Below are 12632 nucleotides of genomic sequence, written 5' to 3' on the forward strand. Positions count from 1 at the left end.
AGACGGTCAAGTGCCGAGCTGGAAGCTGCGCCTGTTGGTCGAAGCGTATCGAGGGCACCTGCACAGTTCCACAGGCTGAAATGCACAAGTGCAAGCGTGAAAAAAGGACATGCTCCACCATCAAAGAAAGAGGCAGGAAGTAGGCATCAATAGAATCCACTTCGTTGCCAGGATTTCAACGACAGCCCTTTCGTTGGACTTACGTGGCAGAAACAGTGGCAAGGGTACTCATTTGTCTCCGCTTTGCCGCGGAAGGCAACTACCAAAGAAAGAGAGTGAGCCTCGCGCTCTCAGAGGGTTCTGACGTGCGAAACAGTTCCCTCTCAAGCCTCCATCAAAGGGCCACTACAGCGAATAACAGGTTCAGTGCAGCAATGCAATTCACGACCCGTGCTGCTACTTGACAGTGGCAAATCCAGCGTTTCAGCGCCAAATGCACATCCAGCACCACCTCAAATACCACAAAACTTTGCCTTGTGTGGACGGTCTAACCACCTCACACGTATCGTTGCTTCCCTCTCACTGGTGCACTCTCTAGAACGTTTTGTGTAAAAAGACACGTATCTATTCCTGTGTGAACGCGGCCCGCAGTCGCCCCCCTCGACCTAAACATTCAAAACATGGATCATCTGCCTTCTCGTATTGCCAGAGAGAACCACTGCCGTCACTGGACTGTGCGATTCAACCGGGTGTGCAAATGAAGGGTTGCTAGGTGCCTTTTCTGTGAATACTTCGACAGGTTCCTATGCTCACTCGTTGCCGGCCGGACGCTTGGCAGACAGCGAGCACTAAACAGATGGTCGGAGGCGTGTCGAAACATTAAGGATCGAACTCGACTTTTTTTGTGTCACAATAGGCGCACAAAGTTTGCCAGCGGAGCCTGGGACCATTCCTGTCCACAGGAAACGCTGCGCTGTATATACACCTCGAGCAACCAACAGTCGCGCAGCATTTGATGGTGCATTTCACGATGCCAACTTACGTCTGTTGAGAGACCAGACACATGCTCCACCCCATGTTAGACCCTATCCAGGTTATCTCACGACTTTAACTTTTGTGACAGCGTTCTGACTGCCCGTGGGTTGCCTCAGCTCCGCGCCCACTGCTGTGACCTCCAGCGCACCAGCACTTATTGGGTTTCCCCTCCAGTGTGTTTTTCTTCACACTGGAAGGCTTTTCTCCCTTACGATTAAGATGATGACACAACATTGCTGCCTGTGTCAGCAGTTTTGCGGCAAGACACCCTGTGGCCTATCCCTGGTGTTTCCCGCTTCTGTCGAGTGCCTCCGGATTACGCTGCACGGTCCCCCCTGTCGCTCCTGAATCCCGACCGGCACTAACAACCATCGTCTGCGCAATCCTTGATTTGAGACAGGCTTGATCCTGCGACAGGAATACTCGAGAGAGAAACACACTTCATCACACTTTCTGGTTCTGGACGGAACGCGACTGGGCCTGTACACACCGTAAAGTCGAAGCGAGAGCGCTGCGTGCCCGCCGAAATGCTGCGGAGATGGCATGCAACAGCTCGCATGTATCGACTGAAAAGAATCGACAGGTCGCGAAGACTTCGAGAACGGGGAAATTAACTATAGCATTGAACCCACAGAAAAAGAAGATCCCCCCCCCCCCCCCCCCGCCCTTCTGGCGCTATGTCATTCAGAAGCGTGCCCGCCACGACAGCAGGATCCGCGAACTGGAATTTTGAGGGACGCCCACTCGTCTGGTTGTTTACTCAAAAGTAAGGGTCCGCCAGCGTCCTCTCAATTTGCACTGTCTCTCCTGGCGAAGAAGACTGTTCCGCGTGCCTGAGCACACCTCGCATGTGTCTGAATCGCACGCCCTTTTCTGCTTTGCGTCATTCCTTGTCCTGCTCTCTCTAGCTTTTCGTCCAAGGTCGATAGATGCGTCTTTTTCCATAACCCGCTTGCTGTGACCTGCACGTCCTTCCCTTTTCCTTTTCTGAGAAGCCTCGCATCCGCCGTTTTCCTCCGCCACGCGACTCCTGCTGCTTCTCAAACGAGCAGCGAAGCTCGCCGCCCACCTCAAACGAATTGCTGGCCAACCCTCTGATGGAAGACCTCGGCTTCGTGGCCACACATTGACTTTCTGCTCTGCTCACCAGAGAGACCGCTCACGATGGCTCTTTCGAAGGGACCTTCCGCGTTCCACACACACGGCGCCGCTGCTGCCCAGCCGAGCTGTTAGGGCTCTTTCCTTGGGCAAAAAGACAGCGTCTCGCCGAGTGCCGCTCCCGCCTCAGACAACCGCCGGGTGCGTTCTTTTCGAAATTCCTCCTCAACAACCAAAAAACAGAACCATGGCAGGGACACACTCTCTGACAACTAGGCCACTCGAGGCCTCTTCCATGGAACGACTGTTGCGCCAGGGAGGCAACGCGTCGTATGGAAGGAGACCAAGAATCGTGAAGTGGCGGCGAAGGATGTTGTCCCCCCTGTCCCTGCCCACGCCTGTCGCTGCCGTCAACTCTCTACGTGCTGCGCCTTCTCTCGCGCTCCATTTGTCCTCGCCTTCGTTCACTGACCGTCCTCTTCTGCCGCCGCTCCCCCCACCCGCTTCTGTTTCTGTTCGAACTTCCACCGTCTCGTCTTCCTCTCCGCTCTCTTGGCGGCCCTCTTCTTTTTGCTTCTCTTCTGTCGCCTTCGCTCCCGAAACCTCGCTCCCCCGAGCTCAGCGAAGGCGACGCGAGTTGCGCCCCCACCCCGGCTGGCGCGGACTTCCGAGAAGCGTGCCTGTCTCTCGAGCCGAGTCTCTCCTGGAAAATGATACTTTAGGCCGCTCCTGCGCCCGGTTCCCTGGCGACGGGAACGCGCGCACGGCACCGCCTTCTACCGAAACAACGGACTCAAGCTACAAGAAACCGCCTGCAAAAGAAAGCGACTGTCGAGTCGAAGTTCCTCCCTGCGTTTCGGATGCTTTGCCTCTCCCAGAAACCTCCGTCCGGCTCTTCTCTTCTGCTTCGTCTGTCGACAACCCGTTGAACTGTAAACTGCACGCCACGCTGGCCTTTTCTTCACTCCCTCTCAGGCATTCCTCTTCTCTTCCTGCCTCCCTCGGTACCCCGCTCCTACCTCTTGTCCTTCCGCGTTTCTCGCTTCTCCGTTCCTCTCTTTCCTCTTCGCACTCCTTCCTCTCGGGCGTCTCGGCTGCTCCAAGCGCCGCACGCAGCTTGCTGACGCCCGACTTGGGGCGGCGGTCGTACACGCAGGGACACAGCGTGGAAGGAGAAGTCGACCGGAGACAAAGGCCCTCCGAAACACGGCGAAGCAAAGGCGAACAGGAAGATCTGCATGCGCCGTATCGACACCGGACAGAGAGACAAGACCAGAACGGAGAGCTCGGCGTCGACGACGTCGTGCCGTGGACAGGCAGCGCCGACGCCCTGCCGCCTGGATTTGTCGAGGACGCGTTTCAAGTACGCCAGGGAAACTTGACGATACCCGTTTCTCAGGCGTTCGCGATCTGAGAGCGACTGAGGAGATAGCCTCTGGGAGAAGGACCGGCCGGAGGTCTTTGTGTCGGCGGCTTCCCGGAGAGACAGCTTTCGACTCTCAACTCTATAAAGAACATCCCCACAGATATGGCGAGAATGTGCGAAGCTGCGGATACTGTTTGTTTTGCAACGAGCGCTTTAATGTCTCTACTTCTCACTCTCTCCGTTTCTCTCTCTCCTCTTTCTTCTCTCTTTCTCTCTCTCCTTTTCTCTCTGTTTTCCCTCGTTCTCACTCTTCCTCCCTCTGATTCTTTCTCACTCTTTCTCACTTTTTCTCTCTCTGATTCTTTCTTCTCTCTTTCCCACTCTTTCTCTCTCTGATTCTTTCTTCTGTCTCTGATTCTTTCTCTCTTGTTCTTTCTGTTCCCCTCTCCCTCTGCAGGAGATCCACCACGCCCCGCGGCGTTGCCCGGGCTGCGGCGCAGAGCTGCAAACGGAGGATCCTTCTCGTCAAGGTTTCGTCTCTGCGGAGAAAAAAGAAGAGTGGTACAGCGGCCGATGGAAGTCTCTCCCGAAGGCAAAGGGCGTCGAAGTAGACAGCGTCCCAGACGGCGTCGAAGTCATCACGGTAAGAGCGAAGCAGCGAAGAAGGCCCAACGCGACGGAGAGAGAGAAAGGGAAGAAGAGAAGAAGAGACGGAGAGAGAAGAAGGAAGAAGAGACAGATAGAGAGAGGGAAGAAGCGACAGAGAGAGAAGGAGGGAAGAAGAGGACAACGAATAGGGAAGAAGGGAGAGAGAGAAGGCGGGAAGAATGAACTGCGAGAGAGCGAACAATCATCATGCGCTCGGGCCTAGCGGGAAGGCGACGAACGGCAAAGGCGTCCCGTGGTGGTGTCGATTCTGCACGGGACGGAAGAGAGAGAAGGTGAGCGCGAGACTGAGACAACGAGGAGAAAGAAGGAGGAAGAGAGAGAGAAGAGGAGCGAGTAAGCGAGAGGGAGGGAGAGGGAGAGACAGTAATAGGTAGAGGAAAAGGGAGAAGGGCGTGGGAGAGGAGATGTTACTTTTCTTTTGACGCTCTGTCTCAATTTGTTATTTCTCAGGTTAAGAGTCCCAGGTTTCGCAAGCGCACGAGACTCCTGCTGTGTCGCCGATGCTACCGTATTCAGGTGCGTGTCAGGGAAGGGAAGGGAGATCGGCAGCCGTTTGAGAAGAAAGACAACCCGCCAAGACAGGCAGGGAAAACAAGCAAACAGTGAAGAAAAAACGCGCGGACAGAAAGAGGGCGAAGAATGGAGGACCACCCGAGACGCAAAGCAATAAACATAAAGGCAAATCCGGTCTGAGATTCACGAGTGCAGGATAATAACGGTCTCTGGAACACCTTCTCTATCTCCATACATGGATTAATATCTATATCTATATATATTTATGGTTTGTGTGGTGTATGATTGTGGCGTACACATGTGTATGTCTATACCCTTCAACCGGGGTATACCGGTTTGATCTCGCTGCTTCACCTGCTAGCCGCGTGTGAGAGCCCGTGATCAGTCCTTCTGTTTTCTTCCCTCTCTTCGTCCTCGGCTTCTCTGTCTTGACCTTGTTCATTGTCATCGCATTTTCCTCCCCCTGTTGCTCTTTTCCCGCGTTTCCACCTTCGTGTTGGCTTTTCAGATGTACAAGCAGCTGGACGGTCAGTGGGAAGCGGCGGCGAACGCGCAGGACGCATTGCTGCCGTCTCTCGAACCTGAAACTGTCGTTAACGCGATTGTGAAAACCATGAAGAAGGACTCGGTTGTGCTCAAACTGGTTGATGTGTGTGACCTCGAGAGCTCCGTCGTTCCCGAATTGTTTCAGGCGTGTCGCTCCAAGCGTCTCCACGTAAGAAAACGTTTTCGCTGCACGTGTTCAGTTGTCTGCGTAGAGTGTCGTCTTCGAACTCCGCCTCTGCATGCCAATGCTTTATGCTCAATGATTTCTCGCGCCTTTCCAGTACAAAGTGCGTGAAACTCTGCATCTCGCGCAAGCTGGCAAAGTCCCCTCTGCCATCCACGGATGGGTCCTCGCGGCCTTCTCCACTTCTTCTTCATTGGCCCCTCGAGAGCGCGCATGTGTCTCTGCATCTAGACAGATATCCCCAAACAGACGTTCATATAAAAAATATATATCCACGTATATATATATATATATATGAGAAAACCTCTGACAGAGGAGATATATCGCTTCCGTGTTCCTCTTTATCCATCTTCTTCCAAATGACCCTTTCCCTTCTCTCCCTGCTTGCGCCCGTCCCTCGTGGATCTGCCTGCCTTCCGGGCTATCTCCCGGAGTGGAGCTCCAGCAGTCACCCCGACGCTCTGTTTCAGAAGGACTCCGGCGTCGATCAGACACACGCCCTGTCCGTCTCTCGCTGAATCCATCTGCGTCGGGCTGTCTCCCGGGTCGACCGGAGACATGTTCACTCCGTCGTCGCCCTTGGCATGGCTCCAGCAGCCTGATTTACATTCTGCATGCACGTGCATGATGGCTTCCGCGCTGCGTCCGTTCCAACGAACGTCTCCTCCATCACTGTGCATGCATTCCCCTCTCAGTAGACGTCTTGTCCTACTCCCTGAAGAGAAGAAAACTCCGGAGCCGGTGTCTGCCGCCCGTGCCCAGTGTAGGTCCACCGGGCGTTTCTCTCGAGTTCCACACTTCTTTCAACTTTGACTGTGAACAGATGAGACGACAGCTCCGCCTTTTCTCTTTCAGGTCATCTGGCTTATCAACCGAATCGACTGCCTGCCTCGCACAGCGCAAAAGCGAGAGTAGGTTTTTCCACAGAGTCTCTCTCGCTCTTTTCTCTCTGTCCTGTCAGTGGCGTCTCCTCTGGGCCACACGCTCCGCAGGTTTGCTCACACCGCAGATTGTCTGTTCGTTCGCCGTTTCGCTCGGCGTGTTTTCGCTTCCTTCTGTCGTCTCTTACTGGGGTGTACAGACTGCCGCGTTTTTCTTTTTTCCCTCTTTCTCGAAGAGCGCGTTTGAGCCCGAGGCTCGCTTGCTGTTGCCTGCCTGCGTCTTGGCGTTTTTTTCTTACAACTGTTCTATCGCGTTGCTTCTTCTTTTTTTGAACAGAGTTAAGGAGTGGGTAAGACGCATGGTGCGACAAATCGACAATGTCCACATTGACGACTGCATCCTCGTTTCATCCGCCACAGGTGCGTCCCGTGCCTTCTCTTCCTTCTCTCTCTACCTCTTTCCCGTTCTCTTCGTCTCTCTCTCCTCCACCTCTCTCCTTCTCCGTCTCTCCTTGTCGTCCTGTTTCTCTATTGTTTTCGCTCCTCTCTCTCTTGTTCCCTCTCTCGCTCTCCCTCTCGTGGTTTCTCTCTTCTTTCGCCGCCTGTCCTACCGCCTCTCGCTCCACAGACAGTGCATTTGACATCCCTCCACTGTCTCGCGACTGGCTCTTCGATCGGCTCTCTTCGCCGACGAATTGTTTCTCCTTTCTTATCCTCACGCGGTTCCGTAACACCACTCGCGCTTCGTGTTTCGCCTAGGGTCGGTATCCCGTTCCCTTCCTCCGCTTCCCCCGTCTCTCTCCATGCTTCTGTCTCCTCTCTGACACGTGTGTCGTTTTTCCGCTTGCGCCTGCGGCCCCGTGGGTTCGACGGTACTCTCTGCGGGGTGTTCGCGCGCGCCTGGTCTCCGAAAGGTTGTCGCCGATTTCGTTCGCGTTTCTCCAATCGTGCAGGGGAAGGCTTCGAAGACCTCGAGCGCCGGCTCGAACATCTCCTGGTGCCCGCGCCGGGGGGTGTCTCCGCAGTCGAAGGCCGTCGCATCTACGTGGTGGGCAGAGTAAACGCTGGGAAGTCGACTTTTGTCACGAGGTTCCTCAAATTCATCAACTACAAGTAAGCCGCAACGAGCGACAGAAGAGACGCGAACTGGCGCGTGGAGAACGCGAGGCGAAGAAATCTCCCAAGGCGCCGCGCGTAGACGGCAAGAACCACACACAGGGAACTGCAAAAACCGAGCAGCAGTCGCAGCAATCGTCGCTGTTTGTTTCTCAACTGATCAACAGCAGTTCGCCTCGGGTTGAGATGCCGCAGCGGCGCCTGAAACAACACGGCGTGACATTGCCAAGCGCGAAGTCCAAGTAGAAGGCGACATACTTGAGGCGAACCAAAGATTCCAACGGAAGTTACGGACACGCCTGCACACCGCAGATTCATTTTTCAAGACGCAGCACACTCCGCGCCCTTTCCAGGCGCGGATCCGCGACTTCCTGAGCAACCGGGCGACACAACGCTCCAGCGCAAGACACTGTCTCGACTGAGAGCTTCCGTTCGTCCTGGCGCTCTGAGACTGTATTTCGTGCACAATCCTTTTCGTCGAGGCTCTGCGAGGTCTCCGGGCGTTCAGTGATTTGTTTTTCTGCTTGCCGTTTCGCCGCGGCGTTAGGCCAGCCGGTCGGAAGCGTGGTGGCAAAAACCGCCTGAGGTCGCCTTTTTATCACTCTGCTGCGACGCGTCAGCGGAAACGCGACAGGGCGATTTCCGCGATACCTGCTGATGCGATTCGCGTGGCGCGTCCTACGGGAAAGAAAGCGAAGCACGAGGGAGGCTCGTGTGAGTTACTTTGTTGGTGTGAGACTGATTCGCCTTCTCGGTTCTCAGGCACGCCGGAACGATCTTCATGAAGCGAGCGTCAGGAGGCGTCACGCGATCGGCCATGCCCGGCACGACGCTCTCCTTCTTGCCTTTTGGTCTGCCTAAGGATTTCAAACTCATCGATACACCCGGAATACCTTCCAGACATCAAGTACGTCGGTTGCCGTCATGGAAGACCGGTTTCCTTTCGCTTTTTTTGCGTCTTTTCTTTCCCGTTCGAAACCCCGAAGACGTCGGCATGCCTCCACGGGGAGTCTCCGGAGAGCTTTAAAAGGCGCTTCCTCTTTGTGTCCCGAGCTCAGTTGTTTTCGCTCGCATCGCGTTCCATTTTGGGCGGTCTTCCGCGTTTTCTGTTTTCGGTTTTCGTTTCCTCTCTCTGGCATGCCTTCGTGTCCCTTCGGTGCAAGGCCTCTGCATGCGCTCGTTTTTGCGACTCCTGGTGTCCTGTCTCTTCTCTCTTTTTCACTTCTCAGGTGACGTCTCTGCTTCGCTTCGCCGCCGACTTGTATTCCATCGTCCCGTCGAAACGCCTGCAGCCGATCACCTACGCGGTGACGGAAGGCAAGTCTTTGCTGATCGGCGCCATGGCCAGAATCGACCTTGCTCAAGGCTCCACGGCCCTCATCACCTGCTACTTCTCACACAAAATCACTCTCCACATCTGCAAGTAAGACTGCCCTCGTCCAGTCCATGCAGGTGGCGACGCGCCTCTATAAAGGAACGTTCAAATAGCATGCAAGAAACGTCCTTATATATATGTAGATAGATGCAGACCCTTTTGTACAGATACGTAAATGAAAATATATTTATCTTTGGGTAGGTTTACGGACATACTTACACATGTCTGCCGATGAGCATGCATTCTTATCTGTATTTGGTTCGATTCCTATTTATATATATATATATATTATTTATATTCCTCACTGGATTGCAGTACAAGCACAACCGGTAATACGCGCGAGAATCAGGACACATATACACATTTCTGTCTACCAATATATATATATATATATATACATACATGCATACATGCGTTTACTGGTATTTGTATATATGCGTATGTCTGTGAGTGTGGACGTGAGTGCATGTCAACGTGGACATTCTGTTGTTTTCGTGGAACTTTTGTTTCTCTCGGTTTTCGTTTCAGAACTGTGAAGGCGGCAGATCTTCTGTCAAGAAAGGCGTGCACATTTCTCTACCCGCCACATCTTCCTGCTGGCTTCGACAGGCTGCAGCCTCTTGTGAGACACAGGTGAGAGAAGGAGAACGAGAAGAGAGAGGATCGACCTTCATTTTGTCCCCGAGTGCCTCTCGAGGAAGAGCGAATTCTTTCTTCACGTGCGTGCTTCCCGCCTTTCGCGTTCGTGGTTTTCTTGAGTAATTGTAGTCGCACTGCTTCTTCCTTGGACGTTGCCGCTCACGCGCGCCTCTGCAGACTTCGCCTTCTCTCTCTGTCTCTAAATCGTCTCACTCGCGCTCCTTGCGTCTTCGCTTCTCGTCGTCTCTGTAATGTTCCGATCTCTTTTCGTGCGCTCTTTCGCTGCTGCGGCTCAGCGTGAAAGTGCATGCAGGCAATTCGACGGCCTACGACGACATTTCGATTGCGGGGCTGGGGTGGATCTCCGTCGCCGGCGCTGCGGGGCCCAAAGAATTACACGTCTGGGCTCCTCAGGGTGTAAAGATCTTTCGCCGACCTGCCATGTTGCCTTTGCAAATCCGCACCACGGGCGTCGAAGATTTCCACGGAAAAAGCCCGCGGTAAACACAAAACGGAGGCTTGACGACGGTTCTACACAGTCCGCTCTCTGAACCACGACGCCACCATTTAACTTGAATCTAGCTCTGTCGACGCATCTGTTCCGAACGCACGTGTGGATCTGCCTATACGCATACACATATGTATAGATTATATATATATATATATATATATATGTATATATATATGTATATTATGTGTGTGTACCTACCTTTGTATGCTGCGTCATGCGCATCGATACCAACATTAGTTTGTATCTGAGGTTGTATATGTCTATCTGTGTGCGGAACTATGATTGAATGAGAAAAGCGATGTGCATATCCTCTTTTTGCAAAGCAATACAAACACATACAAATTCAAAACCCCTGTTTTGACACGTCACCTAGCCTCTGTCGCCTCTCTAACTCACTCTTATCTTTTCACATCCATCGTGCACCTCATATATATATATATATATATATATATATATATATTTGGATGAAACATTACATATATATCTAGAAATGGATATATGTCTTCGACGTGTTGGTGTGTGTATCGACGTGTGTTTGTGGAGGATGTGGATGGATATCTGTCTGTGTCGCGGCGTGTTTTTCTCTTTTTAGAGCGCGTGGCCCACGAATTAATGCGAAGAAAAAGCGCATGGTTGAGGCACTTCGAGACCAAGAGAAACGCGACCGCCTCCACGCAGCACTGGCAGCCCGAGAGCGTGAGGCTGCCGAGGCGCGGGCGTGTCTCGCCCCCGTCTCTTCCGAGGAAACACTCGACGAGTGCGCGATCCATTCTTCAGCTGGCGTCGCTTCTTTTCGCTCGTCCATCGACGGCGGCGCTCTCGACGAGAACCCCCCCAAACGCGCAGGCGAAGGGACCGACTTCTCCCCCCTGCAGTGTCGAGCCGAAAAGGACGCGACTGCATGCACCGACTTCTCTCCCCTGGAGAACCACTCTGGCTTGGTTGCTCGAGGGAAGAAACAAGAAATCGAAAGTCTCTTGACAGAGGAAGCTAGTGCGTCTTCATTCGCGAGCTCTCGCTGGGGGACGGAGGCGGTCCTGGACCACCGGGGCGCCTCCCCGTTCTCGTTTTCTGAGAGAACCAGAGAGGCCAAAGACGCTGCAGGGACGAAGGTGTACACGGAAGTGGACGAGGGGTTAGGCAGGAACGAGAACACAGAAGTTGCTGGAGCTGTCGTGGATCTCCGTCCTCCCGAAGAAGATCGCCGCCGCAGTCACAGTGTCCGATGAACCGATTTCGCACGAATGGCCCGTGTTTCCACGACCTCGAGAGCCTCTCCACTTCTTTCTTCGCGTCTCTGCATGCACTCGCTCTTCCCCACACCCTTCGCTGAACGCGTTGCTTTTTCAGAGTCAAAGTCTCATCTCTGTGCGGCATGCGGGAACTGCCTCCGTTGTGGTCCATGCGCCACGATCCCACTCAAGATTCTTTGCTAACGGACACAGCCACAAATTGACAATTGTACATGTTTATGCCCATGTCAAGAGTTGGATGTTTGCGTGCTGGTGTGCGTCTAGAGACACAGGAGGAACCTCGACTCTCCGCGTCTCTTTTTGGGACTTGTCCAAGATCCCTTCGCGAGGCTGAGACTTCACGCTTATATCTGTCCAGTGATCCGCCACTTGTCGATTTTGCTTTTTATTGAAGACTCGTCTCGGGGGCTATGCGTGGACATGAATCTTGTCAGGTCACTGGCCTCCCGGAAACTCTAGCTCACAGTCCCTGCGTCTCCTCTCTCCTCTTTTGAGGACAGAACTGCGCTTCAGGCCCGCAAATCCGTTTTCACGCCTTCGCCACGCTTTACTCCCCGCGCGCGCGCTCTCTCTCAATCTCCCGCATATATATATATATATATATATATTATTTATATATATATATATATATATAAGCATGTACACCTATATATATATATATATATATATATGCCTCCTGCACTCTATATGTGCACATGCAGCTGTCTATCTCTACATTGGTGTAGATGTGTGCATGTAGCGTTGCATTCACCAGTGCAGAATTGACCGATATTCTGAAGAGAGACAACGTGCCCAGTGCCTTCCCCAATTCGAAATAGGCAGTGCATGCGGGTTTTAGTACGCCTGCTATCCCAGACTTTGCTGTCATACATGCATGCACACAGATACAGCCCACATATATATATATATATATATCGACATATTCGTATAGAGAGAGGTGATCCTGTAGGGTGCCGAGCTATTATCCATCGTGGTTGTTTACAGGTGAACCGTTTCTCTGTGAAACTGCAGATGAAGACGGAAGTATAAAAAGCCTAGCTTTCAATTGTATTGTGCGAAAACGACAAAGGGAACCGGAGGGAGAAGGAAATGCAGAGAAAGTAGGACAGAGAAACTAGGGAGATGGACAGAATAGAAAGTGGGAAACTGAGAAGAGAGGAAAGGAAGAGAAAGTAGGACAGAGAAACCAGGGAGTCCCGAGTGAACCAGAGAGAGAATCGGAGAGCTGAGAGAGAGAAGATACCCGAAAGGCAGTGGAAGGGACGCGATAGCGACACATGACGAAGACGCAAGCGACAGCTGGCCACCCACTGAAGAGCAAAGAAGCGGAAACCAGAGATGAAGAAAACTCAGAAAAAGACGCCAGTAGAGACGAAGTGATAGGAAGGACATACGCTCCCATCGGAGGCCCAGGAAGGGTTACAAAACCGATTTGCAAAAAACCCAAGGGGCCAATTTCCAGTCTAAGACGGTCCCTCGTCCGTATTCGCCAACATCAGTATATAG

The 12632-nt window shown here is 53.0% G+C and overlaps 1 protein-coding gene across 1 annotated transcript; it reads left to right on the top strand.

Annotated features, from left to right (window-relative positions):
* Positions 1 to 1652: 1652 nt before the first annotated feature.
* On the top strand, positions 1653 to 11102 carry NCLIV_026790 (Predicted GTPases (ISS), related; the record flags this gene model as incomplete). Its single annotated transcript, XM_003882874.1, has 13 exons — positions 1653 to 1741; positions 3049 to 3436; positions 3897 to 4082; positions 4559 to 4624; positions 5130 to 5336; positions 6207 to 6262; positions 6570 to 6652; positions 7186 to 7345; positions 8111 to 8255; positions 8578 to 8771; positions 9252 to 9356; positions 9659 to 9862; positions 10466 to 11102. 13 exons carry the CDS (start codon positions 1653 to 1655, stop codon positions 11100 to 11102), a joined length of 2520 nt encoding a protein of 839 aa, XP_003882923.1.
* Between the last annotated feature and the right edge of the window lie 1530 nt (positions 11103 to 12632).

The sequence above is a fragment of the Neospora caninum genome, chromosome VIIb, assembly GCF_000208865.1.
Source record: "Neospora caninum Liverpool complete genome, chromosome VIIb".
Classification (NCBI taxonomy): domain Eukaryota; phylum Apicomplexa; class Conoidasida; order Eucoccidiorida; family Sarcocystidae; genus Neospora; species Neospora caninum.